We start from the raw sequence: 27,752 nt of genomic DNA, 5'->3' as shown, positions 1-27,752 counted from the left end.
CCTAATATACACTATATTGCCACAAGTATTGGGACACCTGCCTTTTACACGCACATGAAGTTTAATGGCATCCCATTCTTAGTCCGTAGGGTTCAATATTGAGTTGGCCCACCCTTTGCATCTATAACAGCTTCAACTCTTCTGGGAAGGATGTCCACAAGGTTTAGGAGTGTGTCTATGGGAATGTTTGACCATTCCTCCAGAAGCACATTTGTGAGGTCAGGCACTTCTGTTGGATGACAAGACCTGGCTTGCATTTATTCCAAAGGTGTTCCATCGGGTTGAGATCAGGACTCTGTGCAGGCCAGTCAATTTCCTTCACCCAAAACTTGCTCATCCATGTCTTTATGGACATATTTAAAAAAAAAATTGTAAGTCGGGTGACCGCACTAGCTTTATCCACGTTATTATTATTTTATTGTGTACAGGGGGGTGCATGGTTGGAACTGCTGCTGGGCTGCTGTATTACCATTGTAACGGAACCCCCAAATGGGACAGGGGTTAACGCCGTTTAAGATATTCCATTCCGAGCCCAAGACAGCTTATCGACACTCCACAATCCGGCGACCACGACCCATACGGATTTCCCCCAGAAACGAGACACACAGCTCTGTTCTCTGGTTCAAACGAATAGACAATGTTTATTGAGAAGGCAGGCTCTTATATACACCAAAAAGAATACTGCAGTAATCAAATGGACAATGACACACTCCACCCACAACATCATACAATGGTTCCTAACGAGCCCCCCCCTCAATACACATCTTTTAGTCAGACTTTTCGGGCCCTCACGTTACAACCATCAGTGCAGGTGTTTTCAGTATTATTAAAGCAGGGTTCCACCCAAAAGTGAACCCTCCGCTTTAAGGCCTCCTCCTCAGCTCCTGCTTGTGAAATGGAGCTTTTGGGGAGGAGGGGGAGGGAGCAGATACCCAATTTTGACAGGTTCCTGCTCCCACTTCTGTTTCAGTCGCCTTAGGTGATCAGAAGCGGAATCTCTCCATCCCAAAGTCTTCTGGGACACATGATGGGTCCTAGAAGACTTTGGGACCAGTCATAGAGCGCAGCCCCAAGCTGTCACAGCCGGCTGCCCATAGTAGAGAGGTCGGTGCCGCTGAAGGAGGACACACAGAGCGCAGATGAGCGCACCCCTGAATCGTGGGACAGGTGAGTGGCTGTTTAAAGTCAGCAGCTACACTTTTTGTAGCTGCTGACTTTAATAAAGAAAAATATGACTGGAACGCCACTTTAAGATTCTTTTTATGTTTACGAAAGGAATAGAGGTGCGGGAACTGGTCTTAAATATCCAGGACCTTAGAAAATATCCTGAGTCTGTGGGTTCATTAATAATTTACAGCTAAGTGATAAAATTTCAATACACAACCACATTAAAACTCCTGTATTGGTTTTTAAGATATTAGTAAGGATAGAGAAACCTCAGCAGGGGTGCGCTTTACCCTCGCACCAAACCCACTATGACCTAAAACTTCACTTTCATTCATAACTGTCTAAGAATCTAGACTGTAGAAAATGAAATGAAGTCATAAAAATACCAGGTGAATAACCTCATAGGGCAATGCGGAATTAGTGCAAAAATACAAAATGATGGAACAGATATACAACTGCCCTCATTATAGGGAGATCAGCAGACAGCAAGTTATCCAAGGGCAGCTAAAGACATACTTGCTGTCTGATTAATCTACAGTCTAGATTCTTAGACAGTTACGAATAAAAGTGAAGTTTTAGGTCTTAGTGGGTATAGTGCACCCCTGCTGATATTTCTCTATTAATATTTCCCTCGTAAAGACCAATCTTGCATTATTAGTTTACATCAGGTACTTTTTTGTTTGTTAAAGAGGGGGTCCCCGGGGGGCAGAGTCTGACTGTCGTTTATTTTTGTGTAAGGCTAAACCTTTTTTTTTTTTTTTTTTTTTTTTTTAGCTTTGGATAGTGGAGAGGGATTAGAACACCTGTCAGTTTTTAATACTGTATGTGTCCCTGTTTCACCCTCTCTATTTGTCATGGTTTTATCAATCTTCTAATGGGGACACTAGTTCTGGTGACCAGGATTCCCTCCCACTTCCTGTATTGGCTATGGGACGTGACGTCCTGTGGGACACCGATGTAAACAAAACAAAAAAAACGTTCCTTCTGGGTCGACGGGCTTCAGCTGCTTCAATGCCAGAGCCGCGATGACGCGAGTCATGGCCGCGGCACAGAGCTCTAAAGGAATGGCACAGCTTGTACTGTTCCTTCAGAGCGCATGTGCCGGTGACGTCACTGGCTGCTGCTCCTTGGAATATCTTCTAAACAGTGCATGTTTAGGAGATATTTAACCTTCTTTTTTTTTTAATTTTTTATTGCCTGTTGGTTATAATACACAGAGCTTTTTTTCTCAGAAAATAGGTGCAGGAACTCAGCCACGACCCCGTTCAGATTTCAAAAACAGTATAAGGGTCTTAAAGGGGCATTAAATACCAGGATTTCATTACATACAGAGTGCAGAGTTCAGGGGGTTACACAAAGAGTGCAGAGCTGTCACTTGTAAACACAGAAACGAGACTTCTGTGTTTACAAGTGATTGTGGTGAGCAGGCACCAAAGGGTCTGAGTCAAAGGTGGTGGACCTGAGTTCCCCCAAGTTCCCCCTGAAAAAAATCCCTGATAATACAAATACAGACTACTATTTAAATTTTTTAAATTCTGTAAAATTTTAGTACGGTAAGTGGTTAATCTCTAGTGAAGAGCTTTGTTGCTTTGCGCTTTCACAAAAGTGGTTAATGTTCTCTCTTTCTCACCTTGCTACTAGTTCCAGCTCTGTGGGTTTGTTCTTTGTAGACAGAATAACACCAGTAAACGGCCTTGCTTGGTAAGGCATCTCTGCCTGCATTTGATATTCTCCCTGTGCAGTGGGCTTGATTCACCGCTCTAGTACAACTTCATGATCTCTAATGTAATTAGCTGTCCGAGGCTTATAAATGCTAATTTATGCTCTTGAGCTAAACCTATATAAATCAATATACACTTTTTAATTATTTCAGACAAATGCAAGACCCGACATTATGTAAGGATAACCAAACTAATTACGAAACATTTACAATTCCCATTTCTCTTGTCTATATCTGACAATTCCATGTACATTCCATTATTCCATTTAGGTTCTGCATTACTGAACAAAATACTTCTTTTTTTTCTTTTCTTTCCCAGGCGAGGTTGCTTTTCCACGCCCTGATCCTCCCATAGTGGGGAAGGTGAATCACCACAGTATCAAGCTGTATTGGGATATCAATAACGCTTATCAAAGAAGAGGCCCTGTCGCGAACTGGTTAAAATTTTCTATAGAAGAGGAAGATCCAAAGACGCATGCGTATGGCACAATCTATTCGTAAGTATCTGTGTCACATTATCTATGCAATATAGGGAAACTGCATGCACATTTAGTGTTTTCCCTTTCAAACATGCACCTGACATGATGTTACCACTTCAGTTCTGGAGGGTTTTACCTCCTTCCTAAACGGGCTATTTTTTGCGATGCAGCATTGCGTTGCTTTAATTGACAATTACGCAGTCGTGCGATGTTTTGCCCAAATAAAATGTGTCCTTTTTTCCCCACATACCTGTATAGAGCTTTCTTTTGGTGGTATTTGATCACCTCCTATTTTTTTATATAGCGCAAAAAAAAAAATGCTATTTCGGCATCAATTTAGGTAAATTTGTATTCTGCTAAATTTTTAAGTAAAAAAAATCCCCAAAAACGTATATTGATTGGTTTACTAGTAATAGCGGCGATCAGTGATTTTTAGCAGGACTGCGACATTGTGGTGGTCGAATCTGACACTGAGTGACACATTTTTGGGGACCAATACATAGATCAGTGCTAAAAAAATAAAAAAAAATGCGCTAACACTGGCAGGGAAGGGGTTCGCATCAGGGGTGATCAAAGGGTTAAGTGTGCTCCTCTTTTTCAGTTTTATTCATTTTAACACACGTTTTTTAATTATTGGTGACATGGAAGCATTATTTTTCAGTTTTAAAGATGGGTAAACCTGTGGAAAAGTAAATAATGAATGTGTAGTCCTTCTTCTTTTTTTTTTTCTTTTTTTCCGATAAATGTGTAACTGATCAGCTCAATGTCAAATAATCTTATCAGTTCAAGTCCATGGTTTAATGTACAGCCAGTGATCTCTATACATTAATAGAGGAAGTTCCATTTCCTCTACTTTGCAGAGCAATATTATAGACTTTAGAACTGTTTCTGAATATGCTTTGCAGAACAATGGTTAGGCTTTACTGCTACTTCCCCAGTGCAAGTCTATGAATCCACTAACTCATTGAAAAGTAAGCGGAGTCAAACACAAAGCAGTATTTCTTTATGTATTTGTCACAAAAATAGTACCATAAAGTAAAAGTGTTGCAAAAAAAAAAAAAAAAGAACTACTTGAATTTGTTGCATGCATCGCTACTAACGAATGATTGCTGCCGGGTTTCCATAATTTCGGTGCAAGGTTTTCACCTACATGCATGCCTCCAGAAATGAGTCTTAAATGCCTTAGGGCTCTTTCAAACAGGTGGTAAACTTACCTTCCACTGATAAGCTATCTGGAATGGATGGCTATTCAGAGGGCGGTATGGCGGTGGCTGATTGTAGCACAGGAGGCGCTACTATAGACTACTGACAGTGTGTTTATTTTTTTATTGCTGAATGCCAGTTTTAAATTGCAGGTCCCCACTGCAACTGCAAGGCAAGCGTTTGCCTTGTAGTTGCGGTGTGGCTCCATTGACTTCAATGGGAGGAGTTTGGCAGGTGGTGTTAAAAATGAAGCAAAGCATTACAGCCATGGCATGTGTACATTCCTGTCAGGCTGTAATGTCAGAATTCTGGTGGGCAGTTAGGGGGGGTTTGCCACAGCTTAGCCACCTCTTTTTACAACCACCCTTGAGAAAAAGCCTGTAGTAAATCTCATCCTAGATCATTCGTTTTTTAGGTTTTGGTCTCTATCATCTGTCTGGCTGTACTGTGGGAAACCTGTGCTGAGAGAAACCTGGAGATTGTCGGTGGTGACCTTCTGTCTATATGTTCTAATGGCATTGTGTCTAGAATAGCTATTCAGGTCATGTACTGTGTATCTTCTTTAGTTTTGGATAGAGTTCACTTTTCTCAAAGGTTTTTCTTCTGTCTATGACACGCTTGGGGAGAGTCTCCCTTATTTCCTGTCCCTGTGACATCTGTTCATTAAACTGGGGGATGCAGGTATCACTGCAACAGAAAAGGGCAAACCCAGACCGCAATAAAACATTAACCACTGATGGAGCTATAATTAATGCTGAGAATCTTTTTGTTGTATATTGATATTTATATCCTGTGTAGCGCCTGTGTACTTTTCAGTACAGGTGCTATGTCAATTGTAGTAGGATGAGAGAGAGTTACTTGCTTTCATCCATGTTTATTTATCTAAATTTGGCTGTTGCCAGCCCTGAACTGTTCCCTGGGTCATTCTGTGCTCCGGAGATGTAGTTTCATCTTTGGATGACAGGTTGCGCCAAAGAGGTCCAGGCGGAGGCGCCCTTTTTGCCCAGCAGCCAATCAGAGGGGTTTTTCGCCATATTTCGGGTTCCTTTAGAGTGTGCGCACATCATGGGCCCCAGCGTTATGGCCTACCAGGCCGGGGCGCACGCGCTACGCGGAGTTCCTGACTGGGCCCTCATGGCCCGGAGCAACTGATGCTGCCAAGGGGCCCCAGTGACTTACTGGGTCCCCACCTTTTATTGAGAAGATCCCAAGCGAGTTATGCTGTTCGGTGGGGAGTCGGTCTGAGGAGAACCCGGAGGCAGGTGATCCAATAGGGCTTAGACCATCCATCGGGGATCTGGGTGACCGGACACTGACAGCTTGTATGCTGCAAACTGTCAGTCGGTGGCCCTAAGCTATCAAGTCTACCTGAGGAGGATTCAGGCAAAACTGTGTTTACTGGGAGGATTCGCTCTATCATCCATGTTCACAAGTACTGGGCCTGTGGCAGAGGTCTCACTACAAAAGTCTAAATCTTACTAGAGCCAAGTCGGTGGCAGAGACTTGTTCCTTCCCAACGGTTCCGAGTGACACCCTGGCTGCCAGGCCTGTGAGAGGGACCTGTCCAGGGGCACTATACCCACTCTGGCTGGAGTGGCGACGATGCAAGATTAATCAGTGGAGGCAGGACTGCTTCTTCTATCCATAGCCTGAATCTGCAAAGTTCTCTCCTTTTTACCAACCTATTCTATCTACCTTAAGTTGACTGTTGGTCATGTTTGACCCAAAATAAAAGCACAGAAAACATCAGCTAATTGTTTGGAGATTCCGTCATTGCTCTCATCATCGTCATTACCCCTAGACACATCACAGAGGTAACACAACTATGCCAATCCCAATTCTAACCAGCGGCTCCTGAGGGGGGTAGCACTACACCTGTATCAAAGATGGGCTTTACGGATTTATGGGGTTCCATGCTGGAATGCATACGGCGCTTGCGCGATGACGTGATCGTTCCAGCATGGAACGCGGAAGTGCGCCACAAATCGGCACTTCTCTGGAAGTACTGATGCACTGCGCCTGGATACACCTTTTCCCTGCCTATAAAGGCATTAACTTCACATAGGAACAGCGTTCTATTCTTGTCAGCCGTAGCTCGGCCACACTACACATACCGCTGCCTTGCTCCCCATGTGGCAACAACGCTCCACGCAACAACTACTACTTTGGTGCTAATGCACCTACTGCAACAGAGCATTGCTGGGGTCAACCTTTGAGGCCTTGCTAAACACCCTACAACACACAATTCCTATCTGCTGCATTGAAGCCTACAAACAGATAAGTAGCCATTCTATCACTTGTAGTCCTATAAGAAGATCTACTGCTAAGTGTTCCATCTAATACAATTGTGTTACTAAATATGCTGTGTGGATATCGACATACTATTTGGCAGATACTGCTGTGCTAAGGAGTACCTTAAAGGCTCAGCTACCCTCAAATTACTAGAGCAATTATTAGCTCATATATGTAACTATAATTACGTGAGCTATATTGCCTCTTGCATGCAACTACTATTACGTGTGCAATATTCACCTCATATATGCAACTATAATAACCTGAGCTATATTGTCTCTTATACGCAACTACTATTACCTTAGCTATATTGGCTCTCATACGCAAGTACTAGTTGTCACTACAACTCCTATTTACTATGAGCTTGACATAAGTACAAATCCTTATAGGCCTTGACCTAATAATTTGAACATGTTCGCTCTAACTTTTCTATGCTAGGGATTGATGCTATTTCATAGCATCTCCCCTAGTGGCCTAATACATCCCTATATACCCAAAGTGATATGATGTAGAGAACCCCCAAACTCCTGTTTGTGTAGAGTGACGCCTGGGGTCCCTTACTAATAATCGCTTGCATATAGAGGTGTATTGGAATATTGACCCTGAAGCATATTATATAATTTCAAACGCTAAGCTCTGGTCGCATGTTTTAATGCGCCCATCCTTAGTAGTTCAACGCCTTGATGTAGAGAGCCCCCAAACTCCTGTTTGCCAGGAGTGATGCCTGGGGCCCAATACTGAGTTGTCGCATAAAGAAGCGCATTGAAACCCTTGCTAACCGCAGTTGTGGTTCACCCCGTTCACCAGTGCTGTTACACAGCTGCAGCCACTAAACATGGTATGAAAACTTTCTGCCAATTTATGTGTTTTTTTTTTTGTAAAACGTGATCCAGCCGCCTGATCACTTTTACAAAGAGCGGAAGAAACCCACCCCCTACCGCAGTTTCTGGGCCTTGCCATTCCATTTGGGGAGCCCGGGGAAGCTGTGGGTAATCGGCCAGATTACCATAGAGAAGAAGAAAGAACATTTAGTTCCCGGATATTCGCATTGGTGTATGAAAATGGCAGCATTAAGGATTTTGTCACTTCCAGTTTTGGTTGTTAGCTTTTATCAGCTAGGAAAGCAGCCGATCAAACTGATGTTGTTTTGATCAGGTGTTTTAAAGTGCAGTGGAGAGATCAGGGTCCAACAGACACCATGGGCCTGATTTACTAAGCTATGTGCGCTGCGCTGGTTCATGCATTAATTAGTACTCCGGGTGGAGGCTTAATCAGGCGCATGAACCAGCGTAGCAGCCGGCGCATTGAAACTAATATGTAAAGCCGCGCCGAACTCCCTATAGAAGTCTATGGGAGAAATCAAAAGTGTTCATTTTAAAGGCTAATCTGCAAGTTTAGTCCTAAAAAGTGTTTGGGGACCTCAGTCCTGCCCCAGGGAACATGTATCAATGCTTTTTTTATTTTTTAAAACGGCCGTTTTTTCGGGAGCAGTGAAATTAATAATTCTTAAAGTGAAACAATAAAAGTGAAATATTCCTTTAAATTTCGTACCTAGGGGGGGTGTAATGTCAGCATGTGAAATAGCGCATTTTTCCCGCACTTAGAACTCCCCCTGCACAAAGTGACATTCTGAAGGAAAAAAGTCATTTAAAAATTCACACGCGGCTATAATGAATTGTCGGCTCTGACAATTCTAAAGGGATTCATTCATAAAACAAACAAAAAAATGTGTAGGGGTTCCCCCAAATTAAATTACCAGGCCCTTCAGGTCTGGAATGGATATTAAGGGGAACCCCGCCGTAAAAAACAAAAAAAAAAAAAGACGTGCGGTTCCCGGCAAATATCCATTCCAGACCCTTCAGGTCTGGTGTGGATTTTAAGGGGAACTCCACCCCAAATTGAAAAAAAAAAATGGCGTGGAGTCCCCCTAAAAATCCACACCAGACCCTTATCCGAGCACGTTGACCTGGCCGGCCGCAGAAAAGAGGGGGGGACAGAGTGCGGCCCCCCCTCTCTCCTGAACCGTACCAGGCCACATGCCCTCAACATGGGGAGGATGTCCCCATGTTGATGGGGACAAGGGTCTCATCCCCACAACCCTTGCCCGGTGGTTGTGGGGGTATGCGGGCGGGAGGTTTATCAGAATCTGGAAGACCCCTTTAACAAAGGGGACCCCCAGATCCTGACCCCCCCCCTGTGTGAAATGGTAATGGGGTACATTGTACCTCTACCATTTCACCCCAAAAAAAATGTCAAAGTGATAAAAATGACAGTAGCCGGTTTTTGACAAATCTTTTAATAAAATCTTCTTTTCTTCTTTCCTTCGGGGTTCTTCCGCTGCCTCTTTCTTCTAGTCCACATCTTGCCCGACGTCTTCTTCTATCTTCTCCGTCCGTCCTTCCGCCTTCTGGTCCCGCATCTTGCCCGTTGTCTTCTCCGCCAGCCTCCTCGTCCGCATCTTGGGTCTTCTGCGGTCTTCTTCTCGGTCCGCCGCCTTCTCGTCCCCTGCCTTTGAATTGTAATTGGCCGCCGTTTTCCCGCTCCTGGGACCCGCCCCCCTCTGACGCCACAAGTAAACTCCTTAGAAGGTCATGTGCGTCAGAGGGGGGCGGGGTCGCAGAGCGTCACACAGCGGGGGAATTCAATTTCAATCGCGCCGCCCGGAGAAGAAGTTCCCGCCGTGTCACACTCATGTGACCCCGCCCCCCTCTGACGCACATGACCTTCTAAGGAGTTTACTTGTGGCGTCAGAGGGGGGCGGGTCCCAGGAGCGGGAAAACGGCGGCCAATTACAATTCAAACGCAGGGGACGAGAAGGCGGCGGACCGAGAAGAAGACCGCAGAAGACCCAAGATGCGGACGAGGAGGCTGGCGGAGAAGACAACGGGCAAGATGCGGGACCAGAAGGCGGAAGGACGGACGGAGAAGATAGAAGAAGACGTCGGGCAAGATGTGGACTAGAAGAAAGAGGCAGCGGAAGAACCCCGAAGGAAAGAAGAAAAGAAGATTTTATTAAAAGATTTGTCAAAAACCGGCTACTGTCATTTTTATCACTTTGACATTTTTTTTGGGGTGAAATGGTAGAGGTACAATGTACCCCATTACCATTTCACACAGGGGGGGGGGTCAGGATCTGGGGGTCCCCTTTGTTAAAGGGGTCTTCCAGATTCTGATAAACCTCCCGCCCGCATACCCCCACAACCACCGGGCAAGGGTTGTGGGGATGAGACCCTTGTCCCCATCAACATGGGGACATCCTCCCCATGTTGAGGGCATGTGGCCTGGTGCGGTTCAGGAGAGAGGGGGGGCCGCACTCTGTCCCCCCCTCTTTTCTGCGGCCGGCCAGGTCAACGTGCTCGGATAAGGGTCTGGTGTGGATTTTTAGGGGGACTCCACGCCATTTTTTTTTTCAATTTGGGGTGGAGTTCCCCTTAAAATCCACACCAGACCTGAAGGGTCTGGAATGGATATTTGCCGGGAACCGCACGTCTTTTTTTTTTGGGGTTTTTACGGCGGGGTTCCCCTTAATATCCATTCCAGACCTGAAGGGCCTGGTAATTTAATTTGGAGGGACCCCCTTTTTTTTTTTTTTTTTTTAATGAGCAATGACTCTATTCTTTATAGCCATGAGTACTTTAACCACTTGCCCACCGGGTTAATTCTGGCACTTCTCTCCTTCATGTGAAAATCACAATTTTTTGGCTAGAAAATTAATCAGAACCCCCAAACATTATATATTTTTTTTTAGCAGACATCCTAGGGAATAAAATGGCAGTCATTGCAATACTTTTTGTCACACCGTATTTGCGCAGCGGTCTTACAAGCGCACTTTTTTTGGATAAAAATCACTTTTTTGAATTAAAAAATAAGACAACAATACATTTTGCCCAATTTTTTTCTATATTGTGAAAGATAATGTTACGCCGAGTAAAATGATACCCAACATGTCACGCTTAAAAATTGCGCCCGCTCGTGGCATGGCGTCAAACTTTTACCCTTTAAAAAACTCGATAGGCGACGTTTAAAAAATTCTACAGGTTGCATTTTTTGAGTTGCAGAGTAGGTCTAGGGCTAGAATTATTGCTCTCACTCTAACGATCGCGGCGATACCTCACTTGTGTGGTTTGAATACTGTTTTCATATGCGGGCGCTACTTGCGTATGCGTTTGCTTCTGTGCGCGAGCTCGTCGCGACGGGGCGCTTTAAAAATTTTTTTGGGGGTTTTCTTATTTATTTTTATTTAGTTTTATAATGTTTTACACTGAAATAAAAAAATAAAAAAAAAATGATCAGTTTTCTTCCTATTACAAGGAATGTAAACATCCCTTGTAATAGGACTAGTGTGTGACAGGTCCTCTTTATGGAGAGAGGCGGGGTCAATAAGGCTGGAAAGCATGGTATTGAAAAAAAAAAAAAAAAAAACTCATGCTTTCAGCTGCAATCATGTTCGTTCACCACAGTGGTGTAGTGTATAGCACTTTGACCTAGCAGCAAAAGAGTCGTTGGTTCGAATCCCGCCCGTGACAGCATCTGCATGGAGTTTGCATGTTCTCCCTGTGCCTGCGTGGGTTTCCTCCCACAATATAAAAACACGCTGTAAATCGGTTCCGGTCTAAATAAGCCCTAATATGCAGTAGTATATTAAGGTTTGGTTCTGCCCTAGGCCTGACTACATATCTGCACCTCCTAATAGAAAAATGACCCACCCCTTCCTGTCAAGGTCACACCCTGTTTTTGTATAACCCCGCCCAGTAATTTTCAGGGGACCCACACACTAGTTCTGGGGGGGCACTGGATTCCCTTAACCACTTCCATACCAGGCACTTACGCACCTTCCCGCCCAAGCCAATTTTCAGCTTTCAACACTGTCGCACTTTAAATGGCAATTGCGCGGTCATACAACACTGTACCCAAACAAAATTGGCGTCCTTTTTTCCCCACAAATAGAGCTTTCTTTTGTTGTTATTTGATCACCTCTGCGTTTTTTTTTTTGCGCAACAACTAAAAAAAGACTGCAAATTTTGAAACAAAAAAACCTTTCTTTTTTTAGGTTAATTTTTTTGTAAATAAGTTTTTCTCTTTCAATTACGGGCACTGATATGGCGGCACTGATGGGCCCCGATGAGATGGCACTGATGGACATCGATGAGGTAGTACTGACGGCACAGATGAGGTGGCATTGATTGGCGGCGCTGCTATGCGGCACTGATGGGCACTCATAGGCGGCACTGATGGGCACTCATGGGCGGCACAGATGGGCGGCACTTATGGGTGGCACTGATGGATACTTATGGGCGGCACTTATGGGTGGCACTGATGGATACTTATGGGTGGCACAGGTGGGCACTGTGCATGGATGGGCACTGTGGGGTGGCACTGATTTTCCCAGTCAGTGCCCATTTGTGGGCACTGATTGGCATCTTTTTTCTTATTTTTTAATGCTTTTTGTTTTTTTGTTCTATATTTTTTTTGTTTTTGCACACCCTGGTGGTCCAGGGTGGGCATCCCTGGTGGTCCAGTGTGGTGATCCGAGGGGGGGCTGCGCTGATAAACAATCAGCGCGAACGCCCCCTGTCAGGAGAGCCGCCGATCGGCTCTCCTATACTCGCGTCTGTAAGACGCGAGTGAGGAAGAGCCATCGATGGCTCTTCCTGTTTACATCGTGATCAGCCGTGATTGGACACGGCTGATCACGTGGTAAAGAGTCTCCGTCTCCGTGAGAGACTCTTTACCGAGATCGGAGATGCAGGGTGTCAGACTGACACCCCGCATCACCGATCGCCGCGCTGCGTGCCCCCACAGGCGCGTGCGGCATGAAATCCTGCAGGACGTCCTGTCAGGATTGTGTAACCACTTCCCGGACGTAAATCGGCCATAGGCTGGGCGGGAAGTGGTTAATTTGCATAGTTTTTCTCTCACTTCCTGTTTGGCTATGGGGCAGGAAGTGAAGGCAAATCTCCCCAATTGGACACAGATAATACAAAATAAACTGACAGGGCCTATAACCCTCCCTCACTCTATCCAAAATGAAAGAAAATAAAACTTGTTGATTATAGTTCTTGTCAGGGGCGGACTGACCATTGAGTCACTCGGGCACTGCCCGAGGGCCCCATGCCACTAGGGGGCCCCATCCGGGTTGCCAGGCTCAGTAAAACCAGGGACAGTATGTAAAAATCTGTGTTTTTTTTAGATCTGTCCCTGATATGTCCGAAAATGACATGCTTTTAATGTGAATATCCCAAGATTTTAGCTGCCCGCCTCTGCACTACCTCCTGGCGTGGTGGTCATCTGTAAGCCAGAGGGGCCCCATAATCTTCTATTGCCCAGGGGCCCCATGAGTTGTCAGTCCGCCCCTGGTTCTAGTTTAAGCACAAATTTCATAGAGTTTTATTGAGAGCCCTAAGAAAATATAACCATGCCAATAGGCCAGGATAGAGCGTTGCTAATATGTAGGAATGTGTGTGTTAGAGCACCCCACCCAATGTTAACTAAAAAATTATTAATTTGCAAATAAGTATTATCTGCTCATTTTTTTGGGGATGTCTGCACCCCTGATAGTGACAACATTTGTGAGGTGTCTTCACCCTTTCTAATTCATTCACTTCCTGTCACATAGCCAAACAGGAAGTGAGGGTAAAACCTTACTAATATATTTTCTTGTGGACACAGAGATCAAGCTAAATAGTTTCCCATTATGTAAATTGCACTCTAGCATTTTGCTGTGTACACCCCAAATTATTAGGGATCTTGGACTTTGGGGTCCATTTACTAAAGGCAAATCCACTCCTACAAGTGCAAAGCAAGGAAGAAAACAAAACAACTTTGCTTCTACAGGATTGGATGTTAAAACCATCAGTGCTTCCTCTCTGATTTTCAGCAACTATGCTTGTACTGCAGAGTGGCTTTGCCTTTACTAAACCCCAAACTAAATAATCATTTGGGGCAGGGATCCTCAAACTACGGCCCTCCAGCTGTTGTAGAACTACACATCCCATGAGGCCTTGTAATGCACTGACATTCACAGACATGACTAGGCATGATGGGAATTGTAGTTCCTGAACAACTGGAGGGCCGTAGTTTGAAGACCCATGATTTGGGGTGTACACAGCAGTGCTGGAGTGCAATTTGCTTAATGGGGACACTAGTTAGATTGACCGGTGTCCCCAAGAAATGACACTGGTAGGGTTTTAACCTCACTTCCTGTTCAGCTGTGTGACAGGAAGTGAAGCCAATTTTAAGAAAAGGGACACAAAGCTCAACACAAAAATAAAAAAAACACAAAGCAGGGGTTCTAACACTCACTTGGCTTCCCTCAAACACCCACAATTTGAATAGGATTGCCTTGCGCTAGATTTAAGCACAGTGCTGTAAATCAGCACGTCAAGCCTGTCCACCAATAGCAAACCCCCCCCACAGGCCATGTTTGCAGGTTTTCCTTCATCTTGCACATGTGCTTTAAAATAGTCTGGACAGCAATTCTTGATAAGAGAAATCCCCAAAACATGTCCTGTCGGGGGTACTTGAGGGCTGAGGACCACTGCAGAATAAATAAAATACTTACCAGTTTTTGTCTTTAAAGTCAGGGAGAATAAACATGGCAAACATTTCATGATTACACACCAGGAAAGAAGCTTAGACAAAAATCACACATAATTTGTTAGGCCCAAACCTAGTTCAGCTGCAGCTGTCAACATATGTAGCATGAAAAAGTAACAAAAGACAAACTTAACAATTTTAAAGTAATTTTTATTGGTCAACAAAACAAGGAAAGCAAAAAAAGACAAACAAACAAAAATACATTTCAAAATTCTAATTAACCATAGCTTTACACATTTTTCATAAAATAAGGCCACATAGACAAATACATCAAAGTGAACATCATTTAAAAATAAACCAAAACCATTGGCAAAATAAAACAAAACCCATGCAACAAACCACATTTGTGTTTAGCAACAGCATTTCTGCCAGCCTGCCCCTTCTGAGGGCAGCTGAGGACTGATCGATCCAAGCTTTTTATAACAGTGCTAGTAATGAATCAATTGAAATCACATGAACAAATTGCAGTCTCTAGTTTGGGTGAGCTTGTAATTGGGCACACCTGCAATTAATCCAAACCACGCTCTATGAGCATCCAATGAGTGTTTTTCACCTTTTAAAAAGAAAGGATATTTTTTTTCTAAGTGTTTGAGCATGCTCAGTTCATCACACATGTAGGAACCAAGCTGCAATGGAATGAGAGCTTTTTTTTTTTTGGTTTCCCCTGATCTGATGCTTTCCAGCCTGAAGGGGAGGTGTTAAAGACAGAAGTAAACACGCACATTTAATAATCTATTTGTGTGAAAAAAAAGGTTGCCAATTTTGTTTGGGAGCCACGTCGCACGACTGCGCAATTGTCAGTTAAAGCGACGCCGCGCCGAATCACAAAAACTTGCCCGGTCATTGACCAGAAATATGGTCCGGGCTCAAGTGGTTAAAAATTAACAAAACACAAAAGTGAGCCCAATTTTTGGGGATAATGTGAAAGATGATGTTACACTGAGTAAATAGATACCTTACATGTCACGCTTTACTATTGGAAACACTCCTGCAATGGGGCCAAAATGAATTCCGTGAATATCCCCATAGGCGACCTTTTTCTTTTTTTTCCAGGTTACCAGTTTATAGTTACAAAGAAGGTCTAGTGGTAAAAGTATTGCTCTCGCTCTAACGCACGCGTCAATACCTCACATGTGTGGTTTGAACGATGTTTATATATGTGGGCGGGACTTGCGTAAGTCCCGCCCACATATGTAAAAATTATTTTTACTTTTTGCTATAATAAATATCCCCAAAAATATATATTCAAAAAACTAAAAAACCCCTCAGTTTAGGCCGATACGTATTCTACATCTTTTTGGTTCCAAAAAATCGCAAATAGCGTTTAGTGTTTGGTTTTTGCAAAAGTTATAGCGTCTACAAATTTTTTTTTTTTGTTGTTTTAACTAGTTATTGGGGCGATCAGCGATTTTTATCGGTACTGCGACATTATGGTGGACACATCGAACAGTTTTTTGGAACCATTGGCATTTTTCTAGCGATCAGTGCTGTAAAAAATGCATTGCTTACTCAAAAAATGCCACTGGCAGGGAAGGGGTCAACACTAGGTGCGAGGGAGGGGTTAAATATGTTCCCTGGGTGTGTTCTAACTGTAGGGGAGGGGGTGGGACTGACATGTGTAAATGACAGATCGCTGTTCATGAAGGGGAACTCCAGACCCCCCCCCAAAAAAAATAAGGTGGGTTCCCTCCAGGTGCATACCAGGCTCTTAGGCTTGGTCTGGAACATAAGGGGTTAAACCGGGGCCCAAAAAAATAGCGTGGGGTCCCCCCCAAGATCCAAACCAAGCCCTTATCCCAGGCACGCAGTCTGGTCAGACAGGAATGGGGGTGGGGACGAGCGAGCGCCCCCCTCCCTCCTGAGCCATACCAGACCACATGCCCTCAACATGGGGGAGTGTGTGCTGTGGGGGAGGGGGGCACTGCCCCCCCACCCCAAAGCACTCTTGCCCCCATGTCGATAGGGACAAGAGCCTCTTCCCGACAACCCTGGCCGTTGGTTGTCGGGGTATGCGGGCGGAGAGCTTATCAGAATCTGAGAGACCCCTTTAATAAAGGGGTCCCCAGATTCCGGCCCCCCCACCCTATGTGAATGAGTATGGGGTACATCGTACCTCTACCCATTCACATGGGGGAAATGTAAAGTAAAAAAAAAACACCACACAGAATAAAATATTTTATTAATCTGCTCCGGAGCCCCCCCTTTCTTCTTTAGCTCTCTTAGAAGGGGGGGTTTCTTCTCTCCCGATCTTCCGCCGGGACCCTGGGCTTCGGTGATTTCTGCCGGGGGAGGGCGCCATCCCTCGGTCCTCTCCGGAGCCTTCCGCCGGATGCCCCCACCCCATTTAAGCTCTTTTTCATTAGGGAGGGGCATCCGGACTTCGGGGTCTTCTGCCGGGGGATGGCGCCTATCCCCCGGTCTTTCCGGTGCCTTCCGCCAGGGTTCCGGTCTTCCTGGTCTTCTGCCGGGGGTGCGCCAACTTCCAGCGCCGGACCTCGTCGTGTCAACATCCAATGGAAGAGAAGGAAGAAGACAGCGGAGACAAGCCCTGGGCTCCCGGAGGAGACAGGCAGAAGAAGGAAGAGAGAAGAAAGAAGACGGAAGAAAGCCCTGGCTCCGCGGGGGAGCCAGGCAGAAGAGGGAGCAGAGAAGACAGAAGAGAAAAGACCGGGGAGTTGGCGCACCCCCGGCAGAAGACCAGGAAGACCGGAACCCTGGCGGAAGGCACCGGAAAGACCGGGGGATAGGCGCCATCCCCCGGCAGAAGACCCCGAAGTCCGGATGCCCCTCCCTAATGAAAAAGAGCTTAAATGGGGTGGGGGCATCCGGCGGAAGGCTCCGGAGAGGACCGAGGGATGGCGCCCTCCCCCGGCAGAAATCACCGAAGCCCAGGGTCCCGGCGGAAGATCGGGAGAGAAGAAACCCCCCCTTCTAAGAGAGCTAAAGAAGAAAGGGGGGGCTCCGGAGCAGATTAATAAAATATTTTATTCTGTGTGGTGTTTTTTTTTTACTTTACATTTCCCCCATGTGAATGGGTAGAGGTACGATGTACCCCATACTCATTCACATAGGGTGGGGGGCCGGAATCTGGGGACCCCCTTATTAAAGGGAGCTCGCAGATTCCGATTAGCCCCGCCCGCATACCTCGACAACCAATGGCAAGGGTTGTCGGGAAGAGGCTCTTGTCCCTATCGACATGGGGGCAAGAGTGCTGTGGGGTGGGGGGGCAGTGCCCCCCTCCCCCACAGCACACACTCCCCCATGTTGAGGGCATGCGGTCTGGTACGGCTCAGGAGGGGGGGGGGCCGCTCGCTCGTCCCCGCCCCCATTCCTGTCCGGGCCAGACTGCATGCTTGGGATGAGGGCTTGGTTTGGATCTGGGGGGGACCCCCGCGCCGAATCGGCGCGGGTTTAACCCCTCACGTTCCGGACCAAGCCTAAGAGCCTAATGTAGCCCTGAAGGGGGACCCGCGCCGATTTCAAGTTTGAAATTTGGCGCCGAGTTCCCCTTCAGGGCTGAAAACAGCTCGGAGATTCCCGTGCGCCGCGTCACGCAGCGCATTCACGGGTACGCCGCTTGGTATTTACCAAGATTTTCACGGCGTACTGACAAGGCGCACGGGAATCCCTGACTTTTCTCTCTGCGCATGCCCAGTATGCAAATGAACCTCCCGAGGTTCAGGCGCACTGTGCAAGCGTACGGGGATCTGTTTTCAAAAAACACTTTCACTTTCAATTCGGCCCGCCAAACACTTTAAAACACATGTCACTTCACTTCCCCTGCATCCCCCCACCTCCCCCCCTAATAAACTCCCGCCCAAACCCCCGCAATTTACAGTTCAATGTGCCGTGCGCCAGGTCTGTACTGGTGCACAATGCACCCTCTCCTGGGCGCACGGAGCACATTAGTAACTAGGGAAATACACTGCACTAGCAGCGTATTTCTTTAGTAAATGGCCAAACGGCTGCTACTCCTGCTTTTACTCCATGAGTCATGGAGTAAAGGCTTGGTAAATCAGGCCCCATATCTCTCCATAAAGAGTACCTGTCACTGCCCATGCCATCACAGGGGATTTTTATCCCTTGCAATAGCAATAAAGTTGAATATAATTTTTTTATTTACATTTCTTAAAAAAAAAAAGGTAATTTTAATAAAGTGGATTTTTTTTAAAGCACCCCCATACCCTGGTGTTCATACATTAAGGTCCTGCATGCATATGTAAACAGTAGTTGCACCACGCGCGCGGAAGCGCCGCAAATGTCGAAGTGAGAGCAAAAATTCTAGCGCTAAAATTCATTAACTCTACACTGGTAACCTGTAACGGCTTTTAAAATATTGCCTATTGATAACTGAATAATATATGTACCATAGTTTGTTGCCATTCCATGGCACATTGTGCTTCCATCCTTGTGTCCTCGGCTGTCGCATCCCAAAGAGGTTGCTTTACGTTCCTTGGACGGCTACGCCTCAGTTTCGGAGGTTGGATTCCCTGTTTGTGTTGGTAATTGGTCCAAAGAAGGGCCTAGTGGTTTTGTCGGCCATTATTTCTCGGTGGATTAGACAGATCGTGATCCAGGCTTATGCCTTAAAGGGGCGGGCGCCTCCCTTTCCTGTCATGGCACATTCGACCAGGGCAATTGGTGCCTCCTGGGCTTTCCGACATCAAGCATCCGTTTCCCAGGTGTGGAAGGCGGCGACCTGGTCGTCCATTCACACTTTTACAAGATTTTGCAAGGTTGATGTGAGTGCATCTGCGGATGTTTTCTTCCGCCGCAAGGTTTTGCAGGCGGCTGTTTAAGGTTGCAACTCCCCCTCCGCTGAGGAGCTCTGGTTGTTTGGGTGGATTTTTTTCCCATCCCTCGTTTTTTTTACACTGCTTGGGGACGTCCCTAAGGTCAAGATTTAAAGTGCTGTGTCCGTCAATGAATGAAAGAGAAAATAGGATTTTTCTCTGAAGTTCATTGACGGACACAGCACCCACCCCTCCTTCTTCTGTTGGTACCGCTTTTTGACAAAACTGAGCTGCTGGATGCAGTGTGAGGGGTTATAGCCAGTAGGACCGCCCCCTGGGCGGTACTGTGCAGTTTTGCTGTTTTTACATGTTCTGCCTAGTCCTCTCCTGAAGGTGGCGATATAACCCTAAGGTCAAGATTTAAAGTGCTGTATCCATCAATGAACTTCAGAGAAAAGTATTTTACGGTGAGTTCAAAAATTCTATTTGAGTATTGTAAATGGGTATTGTGTGCGCTAAGATTAATTAAAGTAATTTTTTTCCTAAACTTTGCATTTGGCAAGTTGCTGCGCAAATATTGTGTGACCTAAAAAAAATTGGAACAACTACCATTTTATTCTTCAGAGCCTTTGCTTTCAGAAACCTATATCATTTTTGGGGGTTCTAGGTAATTTTCTAGCAAAAACAATGCAGATTTTACATGTATGAAAATACATGAATTGCCCCGGGCAGCAAGTGGCTAGAGATGGTGGCACATCTTAATATGTAGTAACTGATGCATCTGAACCCAATTGATTGCAAAGCAATAAAAACCTTGCCAGAGGTTCTAACCTTTTTGGCACTTAAATTAGAACTTCACTCTCCCAATCAACATTAATTAGTTTAATCCTCATGCTGCTAGCATTAGTAATTATATAGAAAAATACATTATATTTACTTACTGATATAGAGCCTATGATACTAAGCAGTGGATTTCTTTGGAGCAGTCTACCACAAACTTACCTCTACACTGACTTCCTTGGGTCTGCCGATCATTCTTGAAGGGTCTTGGAGGCCAACCACTGATCAGCCCTACTAGGGGAGCCTGCCTGCAGGGCAATGGCTCTGGTAGAATTCTCTCCCAAACTTTTTGTTTGACTCCAATCCTGGGAAACCCAGACCCCCCCCCCCCCCCCCATCGCTTTAGGCGACTTCTGCATTTGGGTGCTTACTGCATGAATTTTGTTAGTGGCACAGGCCTGAAACCCACTCATTCTATTAAAGGGGTTATATAGGTTTGTTTTTTTAAATAACAAACATGTTATACTTGCCTCCACTGTACAGTTTGTTTTGCAAACAAACTGCACAGTTTGATCATTGTCTCGGCTCCTCCCTGCTAAAGCTAACCCCCTCTGGGAAGCTCTTTCCCGAGGGGGATAGATTGCGGGCGCGCTACGTCCATAGACACAGAGTGTATGACTTGGTTCCGCCCCCTGGCAGCCACATCATTGGATGTGATTGACAGCAGCGCGAGCCAATGGCTGCGCTACTATCAATATATGCAATCATCGGCCAGACTCTGTGGAGAAGAGGACACCATGGGAAGCACAGAACAGGTGAACAGGCTCAGCTAAATAAACGGGGGGGCCGTCATTGCCAGGTGTGTGTGTTTTTTTTTTTTGGTGAAAAAACATGAACCTTTACAACCCCTTTAAGCAAATGTTTGATCCCTCCTTGGATCCATGGAGACTTCAACAACTTCCTCATTACCTACTTCCAGTGGTAAAATGTGGCATGCTCCAAACTTCCGAAACTTCTTTCAAATGCATATGTGCCATCAGCTCATTTGGTCGCCACCACATATAAGCTCTTGGTCCTCCCTGAGGAGAATTTTGTGACACCATCATTTCTATTTGGGAATGTCACCTGGGTTCTTCTCTTTCACCAGCTCAGAGGGAGGGCATTCTGTATTTTGCACATTACTCATCCATTGCTAACCAGGATACAGAACTGAGGTATAAGCTCCTCGGCACGGTGGTATAGAGTCTCATCGGCTCTCCATAAAATTATTTCCACAAACATCTGGAACCTGTTGGAGATGCCAGAAAGAAGAGGGTAACATCTTACACTTCAACACTTTTTGGTCCCCTGTCAGATTGGTTATTAACCTGTTAAATGACTTTAATCTGTGAACAGACCTGGCCCAATATTTGTTAGATGCATCTCGCCTCCCTGGCAAACACTACAAGAAAACAATTTTGATCCACCTGGTAAATGCTGCTAGAGCTTGCATCCCGGGCATGTGGAAAGAGGAGCCCCCCCCCCTTCCCCCACGTCATAGCTTGCAAAAAAAGTTTTAGACACCGCACTCCCATGCCGGTGCCACCTGAACAAACCGTAGCAGGCACTCGGATGATCTTGGCCAGCTCCGGACTGAAACTGCAGTCGAGCGTATCGGCCATATTTTTTTTTCTTACTGACAACATTTTCCTGTTAATGGCATTTACTGGCAGGAGAAAAGTGCACATTTTTTTACTGGCTGCCAGTAAAAAACTGAAGGTTGGCAACACTGTCTATTATTCATGTAACTGGCGTCTCTGTGTCAATCCGTGTTCCCAGGGTATGTTTATGACACCCGCACTTCTTTGCCTTGTGTTTTTGTAGCTGGCTATTGTGTCCAACTTCTAATCCTTGCTTTGTTCTAACCTTCTGTTAAATCAGTGTTTCTCAATTCCAGTCCTCAGGCCCCCCCAACAGGTCAGGTTTTCAGGATTTCCATTATTTTGCACAGGTGATTTGATCAGTTTCACTGCCTTAGTAATCACCACAGCCTTTTCATCTGAGGGAAATCCTGAAAACCTGACCTGTTGGGGGGGCCTGAGGACTGGAATTGAGAAACACTGTGTTAAATGCACAAATAAAGAATAAAAAAAAATACGCATTGTTGCCTTTTTAAATAAAAATCTCCAGAATTGTTGCTCTTTATGCCCAGTGCCATTTTTAGTCTTCCACCACAAATAAGGAAAGGATAAACGAAGGTCTTAAACACATACAGTTAAAGCTAACCTTTACTTTGTCATCTGTAACACAGGAGTTTGGATGGTTATCTGCTTGCACTTGGTGTATAATACTCCTCCTAATTGGTGAAGTAGCACTTGCCATCTGTATATGTACTTTAATAGGATGTGCTAGCCTTTGTATTGTTTTGGCTTTATTACCGTTTGATCTTCTTTTTAAAGAAAAAAATACTTGACGTTCTTCGATATTGTCTCTATAATGTGTTCTAAGTATCTTTTACACTACCATGGGAGATCATAACACAAAATCAATAATATGAATTCTGTCTGTCCTTTGTACTGAATCTAGTGGCTCGGTCATGCATTTAATTGATCTGTTTTTTAATTTTTTGCTGTTGAGGATGACAAGTGCTCATCACACAAGTAATCTGTACCGCAAAGAAATTCTGCAGTAGCAGCATTTACTGAGACTTACCAATCATTTTAGTGGCATCATAATCTAATGGCAATAGCCATGTTTCCATCCAAGGGGGTCTGTATGGAGCTGAATAGGACAAGCTGAGTTATGTGGTTCGATAACGTAGTTACCATTATTAGATGTGGACAGTGAAATAAAAAAAGGTATATGTATTGGTAATAATCCCAGATGCTGTTGAGTTTGTGTTTTCTGGTTTTGCTATAGCTTTTTGTATCGGTCTCCACCACTGTGCAGCCTTCTGGTAGTCTCCAAGAAATCAGTCTGGAAACGCAGTTCAAAAATAAGTGACAGTAGGCACAAACAGTAAATTCTTTTAGTTCAGTGTTTCCCAGCATGTGGAATGCATACTGCTGGTTATATTCTTCTTCACTGTGTAGGCCATACACAGCAGAGTTTGGGATTAACATGCAGAACACATTTACGTGAATATGCTTACTCTGGTATCAACTAAAAACTCGCATTTAAGGGACCACGTTGATGTTACCATGAATGTTTCTTGTTTCTTCTTTCTCCTTTTTATGGGCTCCGGTGTTTGGAAGGAGATTAGGAAGAAGAATGGTTTTCAGCTAACAGTACTTTTATGGGATGGCAGTGACTAGCCTCAGGTGATACACAGAGATTAAACAAATCCTCCTAAATAAGTTTTACAGGTTTACCTGTAGCACTTTTTTCTCAACGGCCTCCAAAACACGCATTTTACACAGCATTTCTGATCTCAAAGGCAAGGGGTGGGGCTCTGATGTCACACACTACACAGCAGGGAGCTGAGTGTAGTCTGAGACATGAGTGGAGGGAATAGACACAGTATGAGATTCAGATAAAACATTTTAATTTGTTTAGATGGATCCTCTGTTTTTTGTTTTGCCATCTGTGTCCCTATAGGGGAGATTTTACCTGCTAGAAGCGGAAGTGATGGAAACTCTAGTGATGAAAGCCTCCCCAGATGTCCTGTGTGGACTTCATAGATGGAAAGTGAGGGGAAGTCTCCCCAGTGTGGTCACAATCAAAAATGGAAGCCATAACTCTTCCCAACTCTAGCCTTAAAAAAAAAAAATAGACAGGCTTTAATACATACACTAACTCTGTAACACTCGCTCTCCTTATACTGTGTTGCATTAACATAAATAGGAATTGGAGTTTCTGGCCATTTTTGGTGCCACAGTCTAGCTGTGTCTAAAAGGCATAGAACAAGCCATCTCCCCATCTCTTAAGATGGTAAACCTTATCAAACATGAGATTTGTGAGTCAATAGTTGTTCTGCAGCCATCATCAGATATTCATTGATATTGTATAAATAGTCTGAATATCTGGGAAAATTAAATGGCAATGCCTCAATGGCACTAGCTGAATGGATGAACAGAGAGGCTTAAAGGATACGTTCCCAGCCACTGCCCATCTCTCCCCCCCCCCCCCCCCGACAGCAGTATCGGGGAGAATTTCCCAGCACTAGCTGGCTTTTTCTGTGTGAATGAACTACAAGCCCCGACATCCTTTACTGCTATTGGCTTGTAGTTCTCAATAAATTACCATGGCGCTGTGTTAGTTTGAATCCCTAGCGGTGTGCTGTCATTCTTTTTCAGTTGCCCGTTTCTTGGCCTTTCTCCAGCACCAGCTCTAGAGTGGAGCAGTGGCTAGGGGTCAGGTGTCAGTATTGGCGGTTTGTGTTTCACTGTCCACTGGCATCTCTGCCACTTTTCCCGCACTTTCATTCAGGGAGTTATGCACATTATGCCTCCAGTCAGGCCAACATGGTCACTGTGAGACCTAAATCTAGTAAGAATATCTTAGATCTGCTGACATTTTCTCAAAATGTAGCATTTCTAGAAGCCATCACTTTAGGAAGCCTAGTATCTGAAATGGCTGCATTGTCCTATAAGCTACCATGTTTGGTGCTTCATAAGGGTAAAATCATCTTGTGTCCAAGACTCTTCTTTTTGCAAAAAGCAGTGTCAGCCTTTCACCTGAATGAGGATATCATGCTTCCAAACCAGTATACCCTATGGACACAGTTCTACATTCCTTGGAAGTAATTGGGGTGGTTAGAATGTACTTGAATGCCACAGCCGGATTTTGTGGGACAGATTCCCTGTTGGTAGTTGTAGAGGGACTATGTAAAGGCCTTCTTCAGTGCTTCGATAAGTGCATTCTGGGCTTTCCACCAGCAGGCATCAATTTCAAAGGTTTCTAAGGTGGCTACTTGGTTGGTCGCTCATACAGTCACCATATATTACAAGGTGGACTGGAAAATCCTTATCTTCACATGCATTGGAGGACACAGAACCCATCCAGTTTGGTTTGCTGCTGTATGTGTAATTTTATTCTTGATATTTACACTGCTATGCCATGTATCTAAATTGCCCATGGCTGTGAAGGGGGATTTTACCCCCAGCAAAGGCTGCCCCTGGGGCCTATTTTGTGTGTGTGCACCTAGCGCTCCTACTCCTGCAGGTGGTGATATGCCAAGTTTGGTTATTATCTAAAGCAGTGTAATGTCCTTTAATTGACCTTTAATAAACACAGAGAATTTTTTTTTTTTTTTACAGGAAGTACAGACTCCCTTTAGAGCTGTTGTAAAATGACTACTTGTTCAAACTGGTAGTCTCATATAGTATATCAAGGAGAACTACCCCTGAACCCACCAACAGTACCCTAGGGGTTCATATACTGCTGTTTAAGACTGTGCTATAAACAGCTTGAACACAAGATGTAAGGCTGTAGCCTGTGGAATACAGCATGAACAGGAACCTTGTACCAGTCAGCCGCAGCTCTTTGCTATCTAAATATCCAGTTCTCCACATCCCTCATCTGCATATTAAGCAGTAATGTTGCAATCACACATGCACAGCGGTAGTGCACTATTGGTATGGCTGCTGACATTCTCCATTAAAATGTAGATTGTTAAATAGTAGCATGGAAAGCCCAGCAATGGAAGAGCAAGCTTGGGGTCGTAACCCTGCTATATTAAATAATACATTGGGCCATCACCATTTCATTGCTCATTCTTCTTTCTTTCCCATGGTGCTACAATTATACTGGAGAATGTATAGACTGTACTAGTGCCATGTACTGTTATATGCTGCAATAAAGGTTTCCCTTCCCATTTTATCTTGGTTTACTGGTACATTTTATGAAGTGTGAGGGAGGTTTAGTAAATTGACCACCATAATAAAGAGTTCCTCTGTGACCAGCATGCCAAGAGCGATTTCTGCAAGAATATTGAACTAGAGTCTTGAGTACAGACAATCCTGCGCTGTTTGCATGGTTACTTCTTTCGCTTGCTTTAAATTGGCAGTAAATCATAAATTGTGTTTCCTCCTAGCCTTAAACTGGGCTTTGTTTTATTTTATTTTCCGTTTTCCCTACAATTTTTAACTCCTTTTTTAAATCTAGTTTTCCCAAAGGATAAAAAAGGCAAACCTTCTTTTGTTTTTTGGATAGCGTAGGGAAAGATTAATACCCCTATTAGATTATTTTCTGCTGCCACTGCCGTTCTTGGAATATTTTGTTGTTTTTTACCTGAAGACACAAAAAGAAATGAGGAAATCTATCTAAAGTGAGTGGAATTTCTGTCTAAAAGAAATGTCACAGAAACAGAGATCCCCATAGGAAAATGTTCCCTTAAAGCGGGGGTTCACCCTTAGAGGGCACTTTTTAGCCTTAGATTCCTGCTCGTTTTGTCTAGGGGAATCGGCTATTTGTTTTAAAATATGAGCAGTACTTACCCGTTTACGAGATGCATCCTCTCCGTCGCTTCCGGGTATGGGCTGCGGGAACGGGCGTTCCTTCTTGATTGACAGTCTTCCGAGAGGCTTCCGACGGTCGCATCCATCGCGTAACGATTTTCCGAAAGAAGCCGAACGTCGGTGCGCAGTATAGAGCCGCACCGACGTTCGGCTATGAGTGACGCGATGGATGCGACCGTCGGAAGCCTCTCGGAAGACTGTCAATCAAGAAGGAACGCCCGCTCCCCAAGACCCATACCCGGAAGCGACGGAAGAAGATGCATCTCGAAAACGGTAAGTACTGCTCATATTTTAAAACAAATAGCCGATTCCCCTAGACCAAACGAGCAGGAAGCTAAGGGGAGAAAAAGGGAAACATTTTTTTTTTTAATAAATGGGTGAACTCCCGCTTTAACTCCAGCTCTGCTGACAACTCAATATTTGGGATTTTCCCTCACTTCTGTTTCAGACACTGGTCACCAAACCAAACCGGGTTTAAAATTATATTAAAGCTTTAAAATTGTTTTCTCCATTCCTACCGGTGAAGTGATTACTTGCAGTATATGCTGTGTTCTTTTAATGATTGCAGTGACCTTCTCTTCTGCATTCTCGTTCTTTTCCTTATACGTTCCTGTGGAGCCACCCTTGCATGAACGCTCCCTTACCCACACAAACATCTTCAATGCCTTAGGATGGCAAGGCACTTCTCTGCTCCCATGTCTTCCCTCCTCAAAGCCAATAGATGGACAACTGCTGTCCCTTGTGATTTTGGTACACAGAGTGCCTTTTTTCCTGACTAGATGTTCAGGGAAGCTGCACTCAGGGATCCAGAGCTGGAGGCAATAGCTAACAAAATATGTAAGTGTTTGAGCACACTTTTAGGCCTTATTCATACGGTTGCTGAGGCCTATACTGTATGAACGAGCACCTTGTTCATGTGGTGGGAGCCACCTGGGGCTGCATGTAGGCAACATGCATTTCTCTAGAGGCGATTCTAGCGCCCAGAGGCGATTCGGTTCGCATGCGCCGCGCTTTATAAGTTTTTCATTCATTCATTCATTCAAGCAGCTACTGTACAGACACAGCCACTCGTCCTATTGTGATAGGCGTGTGTGGGTGAGTGAGTGGCCCCCGAACGCAGACGGTGTGCATTCAGGGCTGTGTCACCATCCCAGATAGCAAGGCTAGTTTGCCACAAATTTGTATTGTAAGTCTTGTTAACTTGCTGCACATTTTCACTGGCAAGTTGTGCACTTGCAGAGCACTTGAAGCACAAGTTCTAGTTGACACTTTTCCAATTTGTAGCAAATTTGTGTGGCAAGTCTCTAGCAAGAGCAAAGTTGCAGTGGTGAGTCTACAGCAAAAG

General features: G+C 44.8%; 1 protein-coding gene across 3 annotated transcripts in view; it reads left to right on the top strand.

The window, feature by feature from the left end:
* Nucleotides 1-27,752, top strand: part of FANK1 (fibronectin type III and ankyrin repeat domains 1) — a 191,319-nt gene that overhangs the window by 40,853 nt on the left and 122,714 nt on the right. For all 3 annotated transcript variants that reach the window (XM_040361432.1, XM_040361435.1, XM_040361434.1), the window contains exon 2: nt 3,207-3,384. In XM_040361432.1, the coding sequence (XP_040217366.1) occupies nt 3,207-3,384 (178 nt within the window). The remainder of the gene's footprint in view (nt 1-3,206; nt 3,385-27,752) is intronic.

This window comes from Rana temporaria, chromosome 8 (genome assembly GCF_905171775.1).
Source record: "Rana temporaria chromosome 8, aRanTem1.1, whole genome shotgun sequence".
NCBI lineage: Eukaryota > Metazoa > Chordata > Amphibia > Anura > Ranidae > Rana > Rana temporaria.
This window is presented reverse-complemented; position numbering and strand designations above follow the sequence as displayed.